Source organism: Neovison vison, chromosome 1, assembly GCF_020171115.1.
Source record: "Neovison vison isolate M4711 chromosome 1, ASM_NN_V1, whole genome shotgun sequence".
Classification (NCBI taxonomy): domain Eukaryota; kingdom Metazoa; phylum Chordata; class Mammalia; order Carnivora; family Mustelidae; genus Neogale; species Neogale vison.
Window position 1 is genome coordinate 246,873,992 of NC_058091.1, and position 23,788 is coordinate 246,897,779.

Sequence of the window (23,788 nt, forward strand, 5' to 3'; positions counted from 1 at the left end):
TAGGAGTAGTTTCAAACAGTGACATGATGGCATTAGAGCCAGTGCATTAATCAGAGGAGAAAAATTATAATACTGTCTATAGAGCACATATTTATCTGAGACCTATTTATGTATGTTCCTTTAAAAAGCATAGGAGGGCGCCTGGGTGGCTCAGTGGGTTAAGCCGCTGCCTTCGGCTCAGGTCATGATCCCAGGGTCCTGGGATCGAGTCCCGCATCTGGCTCTCTGCTCAGCAGGGAGCTGCTTCCCTCTCTCTCTCTTTCTGCCTGCCTCTCTGTCTACTTGTAATCTCTGTCTGTCAAATAAACAAATAAAATCTTTAAAAAAAAAAAAAATTAAAAAAAAAATAAAAAAAAAAATAAAAAATAAAAAGCATAGGATTTAGGCTTTAAAGCTTGTATACAGACAACTTGCTAAAATTGAATTAAATTTAAATTAATGAGTTTGTATTCTCTATTTTTTTAAAGATTTTATTTATTTGACAGAAGGAGAGAGAGAGATAACAAGAAGGCAGAGAGAGAGGGAGAAGTAGGCTCCCTGCTGAGCAGAGAGCCCGATGTGGGGCTCGGTCTCCAGACCCTCCTGAGCCGAAGGCAGAGACTTAACCCACTGAGCCACCCAGGCGGCCCAGTGTGTTCTCTATTTTTAAGTGTAATTTGGCACCTTCATCTAATTTGAGCTATAGCATAAATATAGAAATTACATCGACAACTCTTAGGTTCCTGTCGCCTTTTTCTTATGTAATGGCTGTTGGCGTCTGGTATGGATACAGAAGTGAAAATGAACCACATGGCTAAATGTGTTGCCCTTTCTTTTCCTCTTGGTCAGGATTGGTCTCACTTCTCTTGTTCTTTCTGGTCTTTTCTGAGTACCTACTTCTCTGGGAAATACAAGGGCTTTTAAAAACATGGGAACAAGTTTGGGGTCATGGGTAAGGCAACAACAGTTAAGGTTCAGGGATGTGATTTAATCAAGAAAGTTTAAGTGTGTGATATGACTACTACAGTTCTGTTCCACATTCTACTCCCTTTTCTCTCCTCCCTCCCCCCCCCTCCAGTAGATACTGTGCTTTCTCTTTTCTGCATTAGGTGCAGTAACAGAATCCTTTTGCTCATAGTTTCTTAGGTAGTACTTCTCTCCCATTGAAGAGCTCTGCATGAGGCCTCGCACCGAGATTATTCTTGGTCAGTGTGACTTTCACAGTTGACTCTTTGGTTGGGTTTCAGAACCATAGGAGCTGCTTCAAGAGGAAATCAGAAAACCCCTTTATTCACCTTCCTCTTGGTAAATACCATTTATCTCATCCCATGCTCCTGAATAGTCACTACCTGTTAAAGAACTAAGAATCAACTTAAACTAGCTCTCATACAGTAAGAGTAGGTATTTGATCATTGGAAATAGCCTGCTTGGTTATATGAGGAGAGGATATGTCCAGTAACTGATTTTTCCATTGCAGGGGACTTGTATGGCGCTATTGGTTCTCCTGTACGATTAGCGAGGACTGTGGTGGTTGGCAAACGACAAGACATGGTCCAGAGGCTGCTTTATTTTCTCACTTATTTTATAAGATGCTCTGAACTTCAAGAAACCCATCTTTTAGAAAATGGAGAAGATGAAGCCATTGTTATGCCAGGCACAGTAATTACTACCACTTTGGAGAAAGGTGAAATAGAAGAGTCAGAGTATGTGCTTATCACAGTGCATAGAAACAAAAGCAGTTTGCTTGTTAAAGACCCAGAAGAGACAAGGACTCCTAACTGTAGCTGTAAATATTGCAGTCGTCCGTTCCTTGGGCAAAATATAGAGAATGTTTCACAACAAGAGAGCGAAGATATTCAAAACAGCTCGAAGGAGCTGCTAGGAATTTCAGATGAGTGTCGAATGATTTCTCCCTCTGACTGCCAAGAAGAAAATGCTGTTGATGTTAAACAGTTCAGAGATAAATTAAGAACTTGCCTTGACACTAAGTTAGAGACAGTTGTTTGCACAGGCTCTGCTCCAGTAGACAAATGTGCCTTGTCAAAATCAGGCATAGAGCCAGCAGAGGAAACATGGCATAATGAGGAATTGCTGGGTTCAGGTAATCACACAGGCAAAGTGTTGAGATCCACAGGAATGGTTGTGGAAAAAAAACCTCCAGATAAGCTTGTGACTGCTGCATTTTCTTGTGAAGCATCACAGACAAAGGTTACCTTCTTGATTGGAGATTCTATGTCCCCTGACTCCGATACTGAACTCAGGAGTCAGGCAGTGGTCGATCAGATTACCAGGCACCACACCAAACCACTGAAGGAAGAAGGAGGGGCTGTTGATCAGGAGCATCAAGAAACTAAACAGAAAACTAAGGACCAATCCAGCGAGTCTGATATACCAGACATGGTTTCTGGAGAGACCTGCAAACATCCCTGTTGGAATCATTCAGATCCAGAAAGCATGAGCTTATTTGATGAATATTTTAATGATGATTCAATTGAAACAAGGACTATTGATGATATTATTGCAGTTAAAACAAATACAGACAGTAAAGAACACTGCTGTATGTTAGAATTTTCAAAAGGATTGTGTACAAAAAGTAGCAAACAGAAGAGTGAATTTTGTAAATGTGTAGAAACAGTTCACCAGGGTTCATGTAAAACCTGCTTTCCTCAGCAGGACCAAAGAGATACACTCTCCATTCTTGTCCCCCATGGGGATAAAGAGAGTTCAGAGAAAAAAATTGCTGCAGGAACTGAATGGGACATTCCACGAAATGAAAGTTCAGATAGTGCTCTTGGGGATAGTGAAAGTGAAGATACAGGTCATGATATGACTAGACAAGTAAGCAGTTACTATGGAGGAGAGCAAGAAGATTGGGCAGAAGAAGATGAGATACCTTTTCCTGGGTAAGTAGAAAGTTTTAACCTATAATAGACCCTATGTAAATATGTATCATTCTTCTATTTAGATGAAGGTTGGTGGTAAGTAGTATAAAACAAGACATCATCGTCCTGGAGAGATTTTCTTCTATTACCATGTGGTTTTAGGGAAAGATTAAAGGCTAAGCCCCATAGTTACCCCAGAAAGGTTATGTGAAGTCATTAAAGAAAAGCATATTTGTATGTGGGAGATACCTACTGTTGAGGAATTTTCAAGTAGCTTAGGAGTGAATTATGCCCCCAAATATGGACCGCCCTGAGCCTGGCAACTAGAGAGAGGTGATCACAGAGAAGGTGGAAAATGACTGTTAGAAATAAATTTGGCCAAGACTAAAAGGAAAGCAGGAAATGTATACTGTGGGTCAAGTATAGAAGGAGAAGATTCAGATTTTAGAAATGTTATATTCCATGCTTTGGGTTTGTGATATATTTAACTACTTTGTTTTGGATGATGGTTTTCATTCTCTGATTTTTTTTTTTTTAAAGATTTTATTTATTTATTTGACAGAGAGAAATCACAAGTAGACGGAGAGGCAGGCAGAGAGAGGAGGGAAGCAGGCTCCCTGCTGAGCAGAGAGCCCGATGCAGGACTCGATCCCAGGACCCTGAGATCATGACCTGAGCCGAAGGCAGCGGCCTAACCCACTGAGCCACCCAGGCACCCCTCGTTCTCTGATTCTATTAAGAATGTATTACATACACAGGGGACACCATTCTGGATGTCTCTTTTGAACGATTTATACCCAGGTCATTACAGAGTTGTTCATTCACCTTCTTTTCTGGATAGGAAGGAGTATTTTGTGGTCTCATTGATCCCTCAGGCCAATTTTTACTTAAGGATGATTTTACTCTGAGTATAGTTTGTAGAAAATGATGGTACTAGAAGTGTGGACTAGGAAGAGTCCAACAAAAAGTTTTTTATTGATAAAATGTTTATTAATAATTGGATATGCCTTGTTTTGGGACCTTTCTTCCAGGTCAAAGTTAATTGAAGTGAGTGCTGTTCAGCCCAACATTGCCAACTTTGGGAGGTCCTTATTGGGTGGCTACTGCTCATCTTATGTGCCTGACTTTGTTCTTCAAGGAATTGGGAATGATGAGAGGCTCCGTCAGTGTCTGATATCCGATTTGTCTCATGCTGTGCAGGTGAGTTACCTTCACTGCTCTTGAATTTACTTAGAATGAACTTTGTTAACCGATAGAACCAGTTTACCTTACATTTTTGGTTATACTTCACTATGTAACACAATCATTGTTCTCTTAATCTGTTACTTTTGCACCTGTGTGTTTGTACCAGTCACCATGAGAGCAAGTAGAGAGTTCCAGGAATCTACACAAATAGAAATATGAAATACAGAAAGTATTGGATGTATTCATAGATGTTCATCATCAGATCAGTTACGATATCAAGAAAATTACATATGCTTAAATGTGAATGTGATTATTTTTTCATTTTCAGATTGTTCATTGCTTATATATACAATTGATTTTTGTATATTGATCTTACATTTCTTCTACCTTGCTGAACTCTCTCTCCATTTTTTTTAAAGATTTATTTCTTTTAAATGTGTTTTTTTTTTAATTTTTTTTTAATTTTTTTTTTTAAGATTTTTAAATTTTATTTATTTGACAGAGACCACAAGTAGGCAGAGAGGCAGGCAGAGAGAGAGAGGGAGAAGCAGGCTCCCCGCTGAGCGGAAAGCCCGACGTGGGGCTCGATCCCAGGACCCTGAGATCATGACCTGAGCTGAAGGCAGAGGCTTTAACCCACTGAGCCACCCAGGCGCCCCTAAAGATTTATTTCTTTTAAAGAACGAGGGCGTGTTTAGGGGAGGGACAGAGGGAAAGGGAGACAGTCTTAAGCAGGCTGTGCGTTGAGTATGGAGCCTATCATGGGGCTCAGTCTCATGACCCTGAGATCAGGACCTGAACCAATACCAGGAGTTGGGTCTTTAACCCACTATACCATCCAGGTGCCCCAACCTTGCTGAACTCTTTTATTCTTGTAGTTTTCTGTGTGGATTCCTTAGGTTTTTCTACATACACGTTCATGTCATTGATGAATAGACATTGTTGCATCTTCCTTTCTGGTCTGGATGCCTTTTGTCTTTCTTGCCTGATTGTATGGGCTAGATCCTTCAGTACAGTGTTGCATAGAAGGACTAATAGTGGACATCCTTGTCTAATTCATGATGCTAGGAGAAAATATCAACTCTTTATTATTAAGTATATGTTAGCTCTGGAATTCTTATAGATGCCCTTTCTCAAATGGAGAAAGTTTCTTTCTAGTCCTAGTTTCTTTGTTCCCTCCACCTTTAAATCATGAATGGATATGGCATTTTGTCTAATACTTTTTCTGTGCTTATTTGATAATGATCATTCGGTTTTTCTTTCTTAATCTGTTAATGTGAGAGATTACATTAGGTGTGGTAGATTTTTTTTTTTTTTTTAAGATTTTATTTATTTACTTGACAGAGGTCACAAGTAGGCAGAGAGGCAGACCGGGGTGGGGAGGGCAGGGTTCCTGCTGAGCAGAGAGCCCAATGCGGGGCTCAATCCCAGGACCCTGGGATCATGACCTAAGCCAGAGGCAGAGACTTTAACCCACTGAGCAACTCAGGCATCCCGATGTGGTAGATTTTTTTAGACATTAACCAATTTGTATATTCCTAGAGAAAAAAATCCACCTGGTCATGGTATGTAGTTCTTTTTATATGTTACTAGATATGATTTGCTAATATTTTAGTATGAATTTTAGAATTTGTATTCATGAGGGATATTAGTCTATAGTTTTCTTGTGATGCATTTGTCTAACTTTAATATCAGAATAATATGTGCCTCATAGAATGAGATGGAGTGTGTTCCCTCCTCAATTTTCTGAAAGAGTTTCTGGAAGATTGGTACTGTTTTTTCTCCAAATGTTTAATCCAGTTCACTTGTGAAGTTATTTGAACCTGGGCTTTTTAAAATGAGAATATTTTAAATTGCTGCTTCAATTTCTTATTCTAGATCTATTCCAAGTTTTTATTTTTTCCTGAGTCAATTTTGGTAATTTTTGTCTTTCTAGGAATTAATTGCATTTAAGTGATCTCATTTATTTGTTGGAATAAAATGGTTCATAGCATACATTTATAATCTTTTAATTTTTTTGAAAGATTTTATTTGAGAGAGAGAGAGCAAGTGAGAGAGGGAGGAACCTGCGAGAGCACGAGTAGTGGGGAGAGGCAGAGGGAGGAGGAGAAGCAGTCTCCCCTTGAGCAGGGAGCCAATATGGGGCTCAATCCCAGGACTCCAGGATCATGACCTGAGCTGAAGGCAGACACTTAACTGACTGAGCCACCCAGGCGCCTGCATTTATAATCTTTTTAATTTCTGTAAGTTCATTGATTATGTCCCCTCTTTCATCCCTGATTATTGTAATCTGTGCTTTACTTTTTTTCTTAAACCTCCTATAAGTGGAATATTCCAAAGAATATTCTTGGCTTTGTTAATAGTTATTTTTGTCCCATATGCATCAAAGATGAGTAGGCTGTGGCCCATGGGACAAATATGCTTGCTTTTTAGGTTTTATTGGAACATGACTACACCCATTTATTTATATACTTTGCAATTGTTTTCCTGCTTCAGGAGCAGAGCTAAGTCACTGACAGAGACTTTATAGCCTCTAGAGCCTAAATTTTCTCTCTGTGGCTCTTAATTGAAGTTTGCCATTTCCTATCCTAGCTGAACGTGTGTTAATTTTGTTAATCTTTTCAAGGAAAAGAACTTTCATTTTCACTGATTTTCTCCTTTTTTTTTTTTTGGCCTTTTTTTTCCCCCCCATTAATTTCTATCCTCATCTTTATTATTTCTTCCCTTCTGCTTGCTGTGGATGTAGTTTGTTTGTTTTTTTTTTTTTTGTTTGTTTTTTTTTTTGTTAAGGTGGAAGATTAAGTTAGTAATTTGAAGTACTTTTTCTTTTCACATATAGGCATTTAATTCTAAATTGTCCTCTAAGCACTGCTTTAACTGAAGCTCATAAATTTTAATCTTTTGTTTTCACTTTTATTCTCTTCAAAATATTTCCTTACTTTCCTTGCCGTTTCTTTGATGCATGGGTTATGTAAAAGTCTGTTTTTGATCTCCAGATATTTGTGGAATTCTTTGATTTCTTTTCTTGATTTCTAAATTAGTTCCACTGTGGTCAGAGAACAGACTTTGTCTGATTTTAGTCCTTTTAAATCTAGTGAGTCTTATTTTATGGCCTAGCCTATGGTGTATCCTAGAGAATGTTCCACAGGTAGTTGAAGAAAACAGTTGCCTGTTGGGATGCCTAGGTGGCTCAGTCAGTTAAGTGTCTGCCTTCCGCTCAAGTCATGATCTCAGGGTCCTGGGATTGAACTCCACATTGGGCTCCCCACCAAGCAGGGAGCCTGCTTCTCCCTTCCCTGTGCGTGTCACTCCACCTGCTTGTGCTCTCTCTGTCAAATAAATAAATGAAATCTTTAAAAAAAAAAAAATAGTCACCTGTTGTTGGGCAAGGAATGTGCTCTAGATGTCAGGTCAAGTTGGTTGATAGACTTTAGGTTTCCGCTTTCTTGCTGATTATTCCACAATCTTGCTGATTTTTCTGTGTAGTTATTGCATCATCTATTGAGCATGAAGTACTGAAGTCTCCAGCTTTTGTTGAATTTTCTATTTCTTTCTTCAATTTCCATGTGTCATTTTAATAATTTTTTAAACAAAATCTTCTCCTTTCCCCTTATGAAAACATTAAAAAGGAATGGAGAAAGCCAACTAGGAAATCATGGGTGAGAAAATATGGCTCATTGAGGAAGCATTCCCTTAATTATTAGCCAGAAGTTTTTTTTTTTTTTTTTAAGGTTTTTATTTATTAATTTATTTGAGAGAGAGCATGAGAGGGAGAAGGTCAGAGGGAGAAGCAGACTCCCGCTGAGCAGGGAGCCCATTGCAGGACTCAGTCCCAGGACTGTGGGATCGTGACCTGAGCTAAAGGCAGTCGCTTAACCAACTGAGCCACCTGGGTGCCCACCAGAAAGGTTTAAATGCCCTATGTTTGTAGTAAATAATCTTAAGTTGTTAAGTTTGGTGTTTTATTGTATAGTTGGGAAATTCAGAAAAATCTAGATTAAAAACAGACTTTGGAAGGAAAGTTACCAAAACTCATGTTCTTTATATTTAAAAATCATCTGCTCAACTCTTTAACACCAGTTAGATAAATACTTACTGATATACTGTGTTTTGAACATGGTGCTGATAGTCCAAGGGATATATAGATGAAAAAGAAATAGCTTCTGATCGTAAGTTATTTACTTAGTAATGGAGGAAGTAAGGGACGTATGTATAAGTGTAGTACAACATGTTAAAAAAAAATGCCTGAGGAAGATACTAGTAAGTAATTTAATACTTTACAGTATTAAAAAAAATTTGTGTCAGTTAATGGTATTCTTCAGAGTGTAACAACCTTTTCTGTTGGGTTTTTTTCAATTCTGTCCTCCCATTGTCTGACAGAGTACTCAGTATTTGTTGAAATACTTGGTTGGGAAATCTGATGTGGGTCCTTGTAATGCTCTTTGTGTCCTCTTGTCTTTCTTTCTGTTTGATCTCAGTCATTCATTTTATTCATTTTTCTCTCCATCTATACCCATTAGCACACACTGTGCTTTTTTTTTTTTCCTTAAGATTTTATTTATTTATTTGACAGAGATCACAAGTAGGCAGAGAGAAAGGGGGAAGCAGGCTCCCTGCTGAGCAGAGAGCCTGATGCAGGGCTCGATCCCAGGACCCTGAGACCATGACCTGAGCTGAAGGCAGAGGCTTAACCCTCTGAGCCACCCAGGCACCCCCACACTGTGTTCTTCGATGTTGCTTCTGGAAGCCTGGAATTGGAAGGGGTGGCTGTTTCCTACTGAAGACAGAACATTTCAGTTTAAAGGGTTTTTAATCTCTGGAATAGGAGGAATAGTAACAATAATAAAAAGCATTTGGTTTTTATTATAGCCTTAATGTGTGCCAAGTACATAAATGTAATACTTAATTTTATGGCACTTATTACTATCATTTCTATATTTCAGATATACCACAGAGAGGTGTTTGAAGTTGTATTAGATAGGGGATGGCAGAGCTAGAAACGAGTGCTGATCTGTCTGTTCTTCAGCAATGCTCTTAAGCTTTAATATATACAGAACGCTGTTTCTAAAACAGATAAACAAAAGTAAATGTAAATACAATAACAAAATTGGCATTAACAAAGCTTGCAAGACTTTTATATTAGTAATCCTCCTTCTATTGCCCTTGGAATCATTCCACTATGGTAAAAAGTAAGAGCTTTCTGTCTTCTGCCCTTTTTTTTTTTTTTTTTAAAGATTTTCTTTATTCATTTGACAGACAGAGGTCACAAGTAGGCAGAGAGGCAGGCAGAGAGAGGAGGAAGCAGGCTCCCCGCCGAGCAGAGAGCCTGACGTGGGGCTCGATCCCAGAACCCTGAGATCATGACCTGAGCCAAAGGCAGAGGCTTTAACCCACTGAGCCACCCAGGTGCCCCTGCCCTCTGTTTTTCTAACTGCATTTCTAGTCTTTCCCTCTTAAATTTTTATAAGATATTTACTGTCAAAGCAGATCACAGAAAATTTTGAAGAAGTGAAAGCTAAAATACCAAACTTAATACTAACAGGTTGGGTTTTTTATTATGCGTTTTTCTCTATTCATGTATAAAGTTTATATTTAATGTTTTTAATTATTGTGTGCTCATAATTTATCACCATCACATCTAACATGAGAACTATTTCTTATGTGCCTACATGGAAAACCCCACAGGAGCCTTTCAATAGATAATTCATGAGGATAGTACTTTAAAAAAAAATACAGTCTTATTCTTTTGAACCATATTAGTATTTTTTTTATTTTCTCCTCAGTTTCTAAGAAAGCAGCATTTTTCTTATTACCAAATTAAATATATATTTACTGTATAAAATATGGAAATGTGTAGAAAGCTAAACACAAGTTTTCCCAACTCTACCATTCATTGTTAGCCATTATTGTAAATTATTTTTACTATTATGTTCAATCACCCAGTGTATAGTAAATTATTTAGTTTTTGATGACAGCCATTCTTAATATAAAAACCTCTTCTAGACATTATGTAGTATGTGGCATCTGAGGAAACCTAGACTTGGCCACTTCCTATCTGCATATCTTAAGACAGGATATTTAATTTTATAGAACCTCAGTTTCCTTGACTGTAATGAAAGTGATAATGTTTATATACCAGAGTTATGCTATGTGGTGTTTTGTATATATTAGGGATTCTCTCTCTTACATCTTCTTGTCATCGTTACTCTATTTGTGTGTGTGTGTGTGTGTGTGTGTGTATTTATATACATATATAACTAGGGCTATATATATATACACACACACACACACTTTTTACAGATACACATTTTTTATATATATATACTATATATGTATATAGGGTTTTGATAATTTTTTCCACAAACTTTGTTTTTATCTAGGTTTGCATAATTTTCCTGCTGTACAGTAAAACACTAAAATTTACATTTTTATGTATAAATAGGTATTTTTATATAGGTTATACATGTATATAAAATGTTTGTATGTGTATATATAGATATCTACTTATATATGGCATTATATTTAATGTTTTGAATTCTGCTTTTATTAACAGTTGATGTAAGAGAATTTACCCATATTATTAATATACTTTGTAAACATTGTTTCTAATGTTTATTGTAATTCTGTGGTTTTGTCATATGCTCAACTTTTTTTTACCCCAGTTTTATTTTGATAGATAATTGACATATAACGTATTAGTTTAAGGAGTATAACATGATTTAATATATGTATATTTAATTACCACAGTAAGTTGAGTTAACAGCCATCACCTTCTATAGTTATACATCTTTTTCTTTTAGTGAAAACTTTTCTTTTTAAAGATTATTTGAGAGAGATTTTGTGTGCACATGAGCAAGGGGAGGGGCAAAGGGAGAGGGAGAGAGAATCTCCAGCAGACTACCCACTGACTGAAGAGCGCAACATGGGGTGGATCTCAAGACGCCGAGATCATGATCTGAGCTGAAATCAAGAGTCAGATGTTTGACTGAGCCACCCAGGCATCTGTCTTGTGATGAGAATTTTTAAGATCTATTCCCGATATAATATATAATGAATATATAATACAGTGTTGTTAAGTATGGTCTCCATGCTATAATTGCATGTCCAGAACTTAACTTGTCTTATAAGTGGAAGTTTATACCTTTTCACTAACTTCACCCATTTTTTCCATCCTCCCCACTCGGCTCCCACATCACCCACTTCTCTGTTTCTGTGAGTCTTTTTTGTTTTGTTTTGTTTTGTTTTGTTTTTTTTGAGATTCTAGGTGTGTGAGGTTATACAGTATTTGTCTTTTCTCTGACTTAGTTCATGTAGTGGAATGGACCTTATGGTCCATTTGTACTGTTGCAAATGGTAGGATTTCCATCTTTCTCAATGCTGAACACTATTCCTCTGTGTGTGTGTGTGTGTGTGTGTGTGTGTGTGTATCATATCTGTCCATTCATTTATTGATGGAAAGTTAGGTGCGTTTGTATTGGCTAATGTGAATAATGGTGCAGTGAACATGGGAGTGTAGGTACTTCTTTGATAGCCTGTTTTCATGTCTTTGAATATATGTATATCTAGAAGTGGTATTGCTGAAGGATATGGTAGTTCTGTTTTTAATTTTTTGAGGAACCTCCATACTGTTTTCCACAGTGGCTGCACCAATTTACATTCCCACCAACAGTGCACAATACTTGTTATCTTCGTCTTGATAATCACCATTCTGACAGATAGGAGGTCATATCTTACTGTGTCTTAGATTTGCATTTCCCTGAAGATGAGTGATATTGAGCATCTTTTTATGTACCTGCTGGCCATTTGTATGTCTCCTTTGGAAAAATGCCTATTCAGTTTATCTGCCCATTTTTTAAAATCAGATTGTTAGGGTTCCCCCCCCCTTTGCTGTTGAGTTGTGTGATATTAACCTCTTATCTGATACATGGTTTGCAAATATTTTCTCCCATTCTGTAGGCTGCTTTTTCATTTTGCTGATGGTTTCCTTTGCTGTGCAGCAGCATTTTAGTTTAGTTTGCTTTCATTGTCTTGGCTTTTGGTGTCAAATCCAAAAAATCATTGCCAAGACTGATACCAGAGAGCTTACTCCCTATGTTCTACTAGGATTTTTATGCTTTTGGGTCTTATGTTCAAATCTTTAATTTGGTTTGGGTTGAATTTTGTGTAATGGTATACAAATAGGGATCCAGTTTCATTCTTTTGCTTCTGGCTCTCTAGTTTTCCAAGCACCATCTACTGAAGGAGGCTATCCTTTCTCCTTTGTAGTATATTCTTGGTTCCTTTATCATTAATAGAGCATTATGCATGAGTTTATTTCTGGGTTCTCTGTTGCTCAACCTTTTCTTCTTCTTACAGTTATTATTAACATTGATACTACTTCTGTGTTTTAAGAATTTAGGTTAATTTCTTTAGGCTAGATTCCTAGAAATGTGGTTATTGGCTGGGTTTTAAGGTTAGGATTACTTTCATGTTCTTGATGTATGTTGGTTAGTTTCTTCTCCAAAAGGCAATTTGAACTATAATTTGCAGTGTCTTTAAGGCCTGTTCCCTTTGCCACATTAGGGGTCTTATTTTTTTTTTTTTAATATTTTATTTATTTATTTGACAGACAGAGATCACAAGTAGGCAGAGAAGCAGGCAGAGAGAGAGGAGGAAGCAGGTTCCCTGCTGAGCAGAGAGCCTAATGCGGGGCTCGATCCCAGGACCCTGGGATCATGACCCGAGCCGAAGGCAGAGGCTTTAACCCACTGAGCCACCCAGCTGCCCCATTGGGTGTCTTATTTTTATTTTGAAAGGCAAGTAAAGAAACTTGATAGTTCTGAAGAGCATACACTGAAGTTGTACATTTTTAGTTCAGACGTGCAGTTTACAAAGCCATGTTTGAATACTAGCAAGCAACTGAAAAATTGGGTTTTGTTATGGGGTGGAGATTTGGGAATATATGTCCTTGAGAAGAGATTAGAGAGTTTATGTATTGACATTCTGGAAATACCTGGGGGAGAAAAAAGGCTGGTAAGTTTGTGGATAAATTTCTATTACAGAAGTCATGTAACTCAGAAAAGAAGGTTTAAGCCAAATAAAACTATATTTACTGTTTCTCTCTCATGTAAATTACTTCCATTTTATGACTCGGAAGTATCTGAAGCTGAATACAAGCTCAGTAAAGATTGTGGAGGAAGCCACTACAAGGTCTTACTTGAGAAAATGCTCCCATTTGTTATAGGCTTTCTTTTCCAGAATTTGATGATGAAGAGAAAGACTGGGGTTGTATAAATTGAAATTTTATCACATTAGGACCTTGCATGTGACAGTCCATTGAATGAAAATAAGCATTCAGAATGAATGACTGGCACTGTCCTCCCCGCCGCCTTTAACAACAACTTATAAAACAATTTTGGCTTGAATTATTTCTGATCATAAGCTTGGTGTTTAGGCCCTTCTCACTTGGGAGACTACAGATTTGGGACCATTTCCTTTTCTTTACCAAAAAGTAGTTTTTATAGGTTTTGGTTACATAAACCATTTAACAAACAAACAAAAAATAGAGGCAAAACCGAGAAACAGACTCTTAACTGTGGAGAACAAATTGGTGGTTACTGGAAGAGAAGTGGGTGGAGGTAAAGTAGGTAATACCAATTAAGGAAGGCAAATGTTGTGATTAGCACCAGGTGTTGCTTGGAAGTGATGAATCACTATATTGTAAACGCAACTAATGTTACTGTATGTTGATGGACTAGAATGTAAATAAAAACTTGCGGGGGGGGGTAGGGGGAAGGAAAAAAAATCTTAGCCACATGCCTTTTTTTTTTTTTTTAAAGATTTTATTTATTTATTTGATAGAGAGAGATCACAAGTAGGCAGAGAGGCAGGCAGAGAGAGAGAGAGAGAGAGGAGGAAGCAGGCTCCCTGCTGAGTAGAGAGCCCGATGCGGGACTCGATCCCTGGACCCTGAGATCATGACCTGAGCCGAAGGCAGCGGCTTAACCCAGTGAGCCACCCAGGCGCCCAGCCACATGCCTTTTGATTGAATGGCTATAAAGTTAATTTCTAAAATAGTTTGTAACCTTTAAACAAGGTATATTTTGTAGCTGTTTCTTATTATCTATTTAGGCATTTCCTTGTGAGGATAATGGATATACCCCCTTCATAAATATCTTCTCCTAAAGATGCCCCCTGCTTTTGAAGTCTGCCTTTAACAGTTTGATATTCCATGATGGTTTTTTTTATCATGCCTCCTGCCTTATTTTTCTTTTATAACCATAGAAATACTTACATTAAAATATTACTTTTATTTTTTTTTTAAAATTGTAAGGTATACCTTATATCTTTAGATGTATGTACATTTCCAAAATTATATTTCAGTAATTAAGTTGGCACATTGAACAGTGTTCTATTCTTGGTAAGAGGTGAATAAGAATTACTTGAGTACTACTTTATAAAAACAAATACAAAGTTTAGAGTTTCATGGAAAGTTTTCACAGTGTTTCTTACCAGGCTTTTTCTTTTCCATTCCCTTCTTCACTGCTTCTCAGTATCATTTTTCACTAATTTAGTCACATGCATCTACTTATGTCTCTAAGTCTTCTCATGATATTCTGTTGTACAGAATTATCCATATTCCTGTCTGGTTTTTCACCAGCAGTCCAATCCATACTTAAATGCTATGTCCCTGTGTCACTCTTACTGTGAAACTCCCACTCACACAAGAGCCCTCCTCTGCTACCCCAGCACTTGATACCTGTTTTGTCTATTACACATGTCTTTTTATAGCCAGATGTATTTATTTTTATCTCCCAAACTGGACTGTGAGGTCAATTGTCTTTGTTTAGTTAGCATCAAGCCAAAAGCCTTATTCATAGGGGTTGTTCGTTTATTGGGCAAAGGGATATCCTTTGGGCATGCCAAACCTGGTGTTACCAAGAAGCAAACCTACATTCTTTGCTATAAAGTTGTAGTAACAGTACAAGTTTAAAAGGATAAAGGCCATTGGGTTCAAGTATTTCAAATTACAGTTTTTAATCTCAGTTTTATTATGCAGTTCTATGTGGCCAGTGGTGAATAAATCCTTAGCTCTCCAAATTTAGAAAGATGTTGAAATACTGAGCACTGTAGGATCTTTCTTCCTGCCTTCCTCCCTTTCTTCCTTCATGAATTCCTTCCACCATCATTTCTTTTTGATAGTGGCGCTTTGTACTTAATTGTCAATTTTGGTCTTTGTGTATAAACCATAAGAAGCCAAGGGCACAGCCACATGTTGTGGGCCTTTTATTTGTGTATGTTAGTTAAAATATTTTCATTGTGCCTTAAACTTTCTAATTATAAAAGTATCCTTTGGGTAAATGCTTCTGATAGAAATTCAAACAAAATAAAGATACACAAAAGCAAATGGCATCAGTGTTTGTACTCATATTTCATACTTCTTCACAGAGATCTTCATGAGTCTGATTTGAGTATTTTCATTCTGCTCTCTATACATTTGCGTTTAGATACAGATACTGATTTTAAAAAATGTAACTGGGATGGATATAATATGTGTATGTGGGTGCATGCATGCACATGTGTCTAGGTATTTAATGACTTTTTCTTTCTGACTTAAGCATATGTTTTGTTGAATCATGTTAGTACCTGGTGATTTGTTTCCTTTTTAATTGCTGTTAGCCATATTGGGGATGTACATTGTGGTAAAACAGAAAAATCCAGGGAACATTAGCAGCAGGGTGTTTCATATAATCTAATCAAGTGATAGTCCTTGAGGCGCTCAATCAAATTAATGTCTGACAAGTTGGGATAGTTAAGCACAGAGCTTTGACTTGCTCATGTGAATTCTTTTTGTATCTTTTTAAAAAATATTAATGTTTAAATGTTAAAATGTTTAAATAAAAACTTAAAAAAAGAATACAAAGTTCTGGCAATTAATTTCTACAATGATGATTTCTTTCTTTCTTTCTTTCTTTTTTTTTTAAAGATTTGTTTATTTGGGGGCGACGAGGGGGTAGAAGGAGACAGAGAATCTCATGCAGACTCCCTGCTGAGTAGGGAGCCTGACCCTGAGATCATGACCTGTGTCAGATCCTTACCCATCACCACCCAGGTGTCCTCAGTGATGATTTCTGTAAGGTTTCTCAGGGTATTTGTTAATTGAGTTAATTCAGTATTCCATTTTCTGCTGTCAAGGATTTTTTGGCAGTAACTGTCAGAATTTAATATTCTTTTATTCTGTTTTTAATATCTCTTTCTTGCCTTATTTTCTTTAACATTTATTTGAAAACATCATTTGCTTATTGTAAGGTGAATTCTTTTTTCCAGCATCCAGTGTTGGATGAACCAATAGCAGAAGCTGTCTGTATTATAGCAGATATGGATAAATGGACTGTGCAAGTGGCCAGTAGCCAGAGACGAATGACAGATAATAAATTGGGAAAGGAAGTATTAGTTTCCAGTCTTGTGTCCAACCTGCTTCATTCCACTCTTCAGCTTTATAAACATAACTTATCTCCAAATTTTGTAAGTATGTATACGGCTTGAATTATTTAGCACTCCAGTAGGTGACTGAACTTTATTTAGAATGTGCTTATATTGAAAACTGCTATTAGCTTCATCATTATTTCCTGGAAAAAAAGATGTTTGGACTCAAGGTTTGTGTTCTCTAAGATCCCTGTGTTGAAGCCCTAACACCCACTCTGATGGTATTTGGAGATGGGCCTTTGGGAGGTAATTAGGGTTAGATTAGGTGATGAGGGTGAAGCCCTCATGATGGCATTGGCGGATCTTCCAAGAAGAGGAAGAGAGATTGTGAGGACAGAGCCAGAGGCAGTCGTCTGCATACCAGGTGAGAGCTCTTGCCAGAAATGGAATATACTAGCACCCTGACATTCATGCTTCCAGCCTCCAAAACTGTGAGAAAGTAATTCTCCATTGTTTAAATCACTGAGTTTGTGCCATTTTATAATGGCGGCCCAAGGGGATGTGTACATATCTATATATTGTATGGTTTTGGCAGCTAGAATTTGGTGCCTGACTAGTTTCATGTAAGGTATGGATATGTGGTATCTCTAAGCTTTGTGCAGAATGCCAGTGCTTTCTGGAGCCTCTTTTTCCTGTCAGGACGTTGAAGGAACCCTCTTCATAATACTGAATACCCTCTTACTGAAGACAGCATTTCCAGCTTTCAAAGTTCTTCTTTTTTTCTTGTTAGGACAAATAAAATACAGCTTACTTAAAAATTTATGTAGATAACATAATAAAGCCCACATATGACAAAACCATAGCTAAGCTTATTCTCACTGGTGAAATATTAAAAATTTTACCCCTCTGATCATGGACAAGACATGGATGCCCACTTCTACCACTTCTCTCCATCAGAGTATTAGAAAACCCAAGCCAGAGCAGTTAAGCAAGAAAAAGAAATGAAAGGAATCCAAACTAGAAAGGAAGAAGTAAAATTATCTCTGCAGATGACATAATCTTAAATATAGAAGACTTAAAAATTCCACAGGAAAAAACTGATAGAGCCTGAGGGTTACTGGGTGGTGGGGGAGTTAGGGATAGGGTGGTTGGGTTATGGACTTTGAGGAGGGTATGTGCTGTGGTGAGTGCTGTGAAGTGTGTAAGCCTGATGATTCACATATCTGTACCCCTGGGGCAAATAATACATTATATGTTGACAAAAACAATTAAAAACAAAATTTTTAAAACCTGATAGAGCTAAAAATGAATTCAACAAAATTGCGAGATACAAAATCAGCTTGCAAAGGTAGTTCCATTTACATAACGCTAGCAATGAACAGACTAAAATGAAGAAAGCACTTAAAATAGCATTAAAAGAATAAATTACTTAGCAATAAATTTTACCATGCACAAAAGACTTATATACTGAAAACTAGATAACATTGCTGAAAGAAATTAAAGAAGCATAAATAAAGGAAAGACATTTCGTGTTCATAGACTGGAAGACCTAGTATTATCAAGATCACAGTACTACCCCAAGTAATCTACTGATTCAAAGCAGTCCTTATAAAAATCCCAATGACATCCTTTTTTTGAAGAAATAGACTCAACCTAAAATTTGCATGGTCTCTCAAGGGACCTGAAGAGCCAAAACAATCTTAAAAAAGGAAGAAAGATGGAGGACTCATACCTCCCAATTTCAAAACTTAATACAAAGTGAAAATAATCAAGACAGTGTGATACTGGCATAAGGACAGACATATAGGCCAGTAGAATATAGTAACCCCCAAATAAGCCCTTACTTAAATGGTTAGTTGGTTTTGGACAAGGGAGCCAAGACAATTCAAAGAGGAAAGGAGCCCCTGAAAGAAATCACGCTGAGAAAACTGGATTTCCACATGGAAAAGAATGACGTTAAACCCTTTATGCCATGTACAGAAACAAACTCAAACTTGAAACTGACTTAAATTGATTGCTTCAACTATCTGTAAAACTGTTCAAAGAAAACATTATGGGATAATCTTTATGGCATTTGATTTGGCAGGGATTTCTTGAATTTTACACCAAAAGCATAGGCAACAAAAGCAAAATACAGAACAACAAAAGTAAATACAGTAAAATATATGGGACTTTGTCAAATCAAAATTTTTGTCCACCAAAGGACATAATCAACAAGTGAAAAGACAACCTGCAGAACAGGATAAAATATTTGTAAATCATGTATGTTCAAAGAAATTGGTATCCAGAATAACAAAGAAAAACTCAATTTAAAAATAGGCAAATAGACATTTCTCCAAAGAAGATGCACCCATGGTCAATGAGCATATGAAAAGATCTTCAGGAGAGTACATATTGAAACCACAGTGAGATATTCCTTCACACCTGTAAGTGTGGCTATGATCAAAAACACAAAACAGCAAGTATTAGCCAAAATATGGAGAAATTGGAACCTTTGTGCATCGCTGGTGGGAATGCAAAATGGTGCGGCCTCTGGGGAAAACACTTTGGCAGTTCCTCAAGAAGTTTAACATTGTATTGCCCTGTGATCCAGCAGTTCTACTTCTGGGTTTATACTCAAAACAGTTGAAAGCAGGGACTCAAAAAAATTGTACCATCATGTTTATGGCAGCATTATTTGCAATAGCCAAAAGTTGGAAACATCTCATGTCCATTAACAAATGATTGGATAAACAAAATATGGTATAATACATAGAATGGAATATTTAGCCAAGATAATGAATGAAATTCTGATATATTCTGATACAATATGGATGAACCTGGAACACATTACACTAAGAAGTATAAGTGAAAAGGACAGATATTATAGGATTCTGCTTAAATAAGTTTTCTGGAATAGGCAAATTCATACAGACAGAAAGTAGATAGAGATTACCAAGGGCTTGGGGGAGGAGAGAATGAGGAGTTTTTATGTAATGGGTACAGAGTTAATGTCTGAGATAATGAAAAAAAGTTATGGAAATGGATAGGGATGATGGTTGCACAACATTGATATGACTATACTTAATGCCACTGAATTGTATACTTAAAAATGGGTAATATGGGGGGTGCCTGGGTGGCTCAATCAGACATACAAATCTTGATCTCAGCTCAGGTCTTGATCTCAGGGTTGAGTTCCAGCCCTGTGCTGGGGCTCCATGCTATGCATGGAGCCTACTTAAAAAAAAAAAAAAAAAAAAAGGGTAATATGGTAAATTCACAGATATATGTAAATTATATATACAGTTTATATATATTTGTGTATGTGTATAATTTCTATTTTGTTTTTCCAAGAAGAAAGTGGGTTTTTATTAGCTCTTTGGTGTTTTTTCTTTAAGTAAGCTCCATGCCTAATGTGAGTCTCAGACTCAGCCCTAAGATCAGGAGTCCCACACATTACTGACTGAGCCAGCCGGGCACACCTATTAGCAGTTTTATTTTATTTTATTTTTTAAGATTTTATTTATTTATTTGACAGAGATCACAAGTAGGCAGAGAAGCAGACAAAGAGAGAGGAGGAAGCAGGCTCCCTGCTGAGCAGAGAGCCTGATGCGGGGCTCAATCCCAGGACCCTGGGATCATGACCTCGGTGGAAGGCAGAGGCTTTAACCCACTGAGCCACCCAGGCATCCCCAATAGCAGTTTTAATAGTTGGTTTTCATTGGAAAGGAATACTCTGAAGGAATTTAGTGTTTTAATACCTGAAACTCATGTATTTTTCTCAAATGTATAGTATCAATGTAGAATCACCTATTTTATTAAATGGAGCAAGTTAGTTGATCATAAATGAAGTGGGTATGTCTTAGTTTTTAATGTTCTAACTTAGAAACATCTCTCTTCTAGTAAGGACTACTGAGCATTTTCTGTGAGCTATTGCCAACTTTTTTCTTTAACTCTCTGCTGGAGAATGCAGCCTTTCCTGTGTAAATAAATTTGATAAGCATCAATTTAGGAGTGTTACATTTACCAAATTTGGAATAAAAACATTTTTTAAAGTTCTGGAAATGTGTAGTGGTGATAATTTCATGTCTTTTTGGATGTATTTAATGCTTCTGAATTGTATACTTAAAAATGGTTAAAATGGTAAATTTTCATTATGTATAATTTACATTTAAACAAAACAAAAACTCCGTATGATCTAATTCTGATACTCACTAGAAAAAAATTACAATCTTTTAGCTAAAATTTAAAGCAAATGTGCTTTAAAACTGTGCTCCAAATTTTAGTTTATATGGAATAACTAAACTGAATTGTCATAACCATGATGCCTTGGAAAACCGTTACTTCGAAGTAGAAACTATTTTCTTACCTGGTTCTTGTTTCCCTCTTAACTGCAGTGTGTAATGCATCTTGAAGACCGATTACAGGAGTTATACTTCAAGAGCAGAATGCTCTCTGAGTACCTGAGGGGACAGATGCGTGTTCACGTCAAGGAACTAGGAGTGGTTCTAGGGTATGTTTGAGGCTTTCTCATTGCACTTTCTTTAGGCAAAGACTATTCCCAGAATTGCTTTTTAGAAGTTGGACACTGTTGTCAGTTGGGTTGCTCTATACCATATAAAAGCAGATCCCTGGCTTCCGCTGATCTGAAAGACATTGTCCCTTATACTATTACAGTAAGTTGAGAAACTTGTAATTTACTTGAATCATGCTTCCTAGCATCTGCCCTGTCATCCAAATGTGCTGACTGAAGTAACACCATTCTGTGGGTGGTAGTACATTATCTATATATTATTACTCCTCCATTATTTTTATATTGTGTCTGTCTGCAGTTATCTGTAGTTGTGTCTGTTTGCAGTTATCCCTGGGAAGAAGACATTTTTCTAAAATGCTAACTGAAGGAGGAACAGGAAATTGGTGGGAAACACTGATTAGCCCTTTTCATTATGGTCTGTAGTCACTAGTCACTTTGCCTATGTTCGTTCTACGGCTACTTGCGTGTGTGTGTGTGTGTGAATTATTTCCCCAAATCCTAGTTGCATAAATTGAAACAAGCTGGAACTTTTAAAAATTGAGCTTTTTAGAAGGGAGAGAGGACCAACATCAAGTAGCAACCGTGTCAGAAACCAAATTAAATTCTTTAATATTACTCCTTATCATCTAGATTGGATATAGATGATTCTGTATGTGTCATGCCATCATTTAAAAGAAATTAAAATAGTTTTTAATGTAATATGCATATAACCAAATTTTACAGTGCATTTTGACATAAAATGAAAATTAAGTTGTTAGTGTCTTTTTCCTAACTTCTGATCCTCACCCAAACACAATTAATGGATTGTTTCTTCTTACAGAATTTTTAAATATATAGGATAAAAAGTATAAATTGATTTATTTTCTATGTATCATGGTGCTACTTGCCTTTTAATATATCATAAATGTTCATATAAGTACCTACTGATTTATCTCATTACTTTTAATGGTTGTATAGCATTTCATTATATAGTAGAATTTAAATTATTTTCAGGTTTTGTGCTATTATAAATCAATGCTGGAATGAATATAAATCTTTGAAGTTAGGATAAATTTTTAGAAGTAGAATTTTTGGGTAAAGAACATCTGTATTAAATTTTTGATGGATATTATTTGTTATTGTGATAGGTAATACTAAAGGTTGTCCAAAAAGTATCAGAATAAATTCTCACAGTCAGCAGGAAGCACACTCCTACTACTGCTGGCTATTGTCAAACTTTTTCATCTTTCTTAAGCAACTAGCTGAAAAAATATGTGATTTTATTCAGATTTATTCTATATGAATAAGTCTACAATAAAGATGTATTTTTAAGAAGCTTCCATTACCAAAAAAGAAGCAGCAGCCGCCCCTATTACTTCTTCTCAGTCCTTTTTTTAAAAAAAAAATTATTTATTTGTTTGTTTATTTATTTATGAGAGAGAACGCGCAAAAGAGTAAAAGGGGAGGGTGGAGGAAGAGGGAGAGAATCTCAAGTGGTCTCCACTTGCCCTGAGTGCAGAGCCCTGTGCAGGGCTCTTTCTCATGACCCTGAAATCATGACCAGAGCCAAAACCAAGAGTTCGTTGGATGCTTTACTGACTGAGCCACCCAGGGACCTCCCAAGTACTTCTTTAAAAACATTTGTATCCAAGACAGTATGGGTGGACACAATTACTCTATTATTAGACTTTATTGTATTTCTTAAGATACTGTGCCTTGCCCTGATGCTTGGTCCATTAGCAGAACAGTGAGATGCTTTCCTACATCCATGACTTAGTTACTAATAGGGTTTCAGTGGCTTTCTTTTTAAAAAAATCTTTTGTTCTGGTTTCTATATACTGAAGCATTTTTACTTTGTGTTATCATTAATTCTCTTTTTACCCTTTTCCTATTGGCCAGAGCGGCCTAGGTTCTTGACTGCTGAGATGTGGTATGTAACAGTTATCCTGTAAGACACATGTATTGGTTACAGAAACCCTAACCTGAGATTTTTGTTTTCTTTATTTCAGGATTGAATCCAGTGATCTTCCTCTTCTGGCTGCTGTAGCAAGCACTCACTCTCCATATGTTGCTCAGATACTTCTTTAATATAAAGGTTGTCAGAATTAACTCTGGTAGAAAGTTAAACAGAAACTAAGGAAGTAGATTCAACATTCATTTATGGCAGTTTTTTTTTCCCCAGTTAGACTTCGATCTGAATGAGTCAAGTGCCTGGGTATCCTGTGTTGCAGTATACATTGTGTGATCATTGGATTGCTTTTTTCTTTTGGCTGGACTTTTGGGTGGTGGTATACTTTTAAGCAAGTGAAACTAAAATAGCATAAATAATTTTGAGGGAAAGCATTTGAAAAAGCCAAAGTGTAGAAATTTCTAAATGAGTAATAACATCAAGGAATTTCATATGATCACTCCCGTGTTGCCACACTCATAAACAGCAGTGGATGTTTGATGATTCTGTGGCTCAGAAATAATCATTTCACTACTTTAATTCCTTATTTCTAAGGTATGGATAGATTACAAAAGCTTATTCTTTTGTTTTTCAATTCAAAGTAGCTAATTTTGGGGTATTTCTCAGAGTATTTTAAACAGCCTGTTAATTATAATAAATCGAGAATAATGAGTGTAAATGTGTGTATGTTATCCATCCAAGTGTACATACGTATCTATTTTTTAAAACAAAGGTAGAAATACAAGATTGATTGGTAAACATGCCCTTTTTTAAAATAATATTTTCAGCTAGTATCAATTGTAAATAATGTTTAAATGTTACTCTCTGGTGAATTTTCTGTTCACACACCCTAATATGTAACTAAAACTGATCTTTTTTTAAGGCTGAGGAATGTAC

General features: G+C 36.6%; 1 protein-coding gene across 3 annotated transcripts in view; it reads left to right on the plus strand.

Annotated features, from left to right (window-relative positions):
• Nucleotides 1-23,563, plus strand: part of FNIP1 (folliculin interacting protein 1) — a 151,133-nt gene extending 127,570 nt beyond the window's left edge. For 2 of the 3 annotated variants that reach the window (XM_044228237.1, XM_044228245.1), the window contains 5 exons: nt 1,457-2,882; nt 3,893-4,061; nt 16,353-16,550; nt 20,828-20,943; nt 22,953-23,563. In XM_044228237.1, coding sequence (XP_044084172.1) covers nt 1,457-2,882; nt 3,893-4,061; nt 16,353-16,550; nt 20,828-20,943; nt 22,953-23,031 — 1,988 coding nt within the window. In that variant the 3' untranslated portion in view covers nt 23,032-23,563. The remainder of the gene's footprint in view (nt 1-1,456; nt 2,883-3,892; nt 4,062-16,352; nt 16,551-20,827; nt 20,944-22,952) is intronic. The other variant, XM_044228255.1, reaches the window with a different exon arrangement.
• Nucleotides 23,564-23,788: the final 225 nt, after the last annotated feature.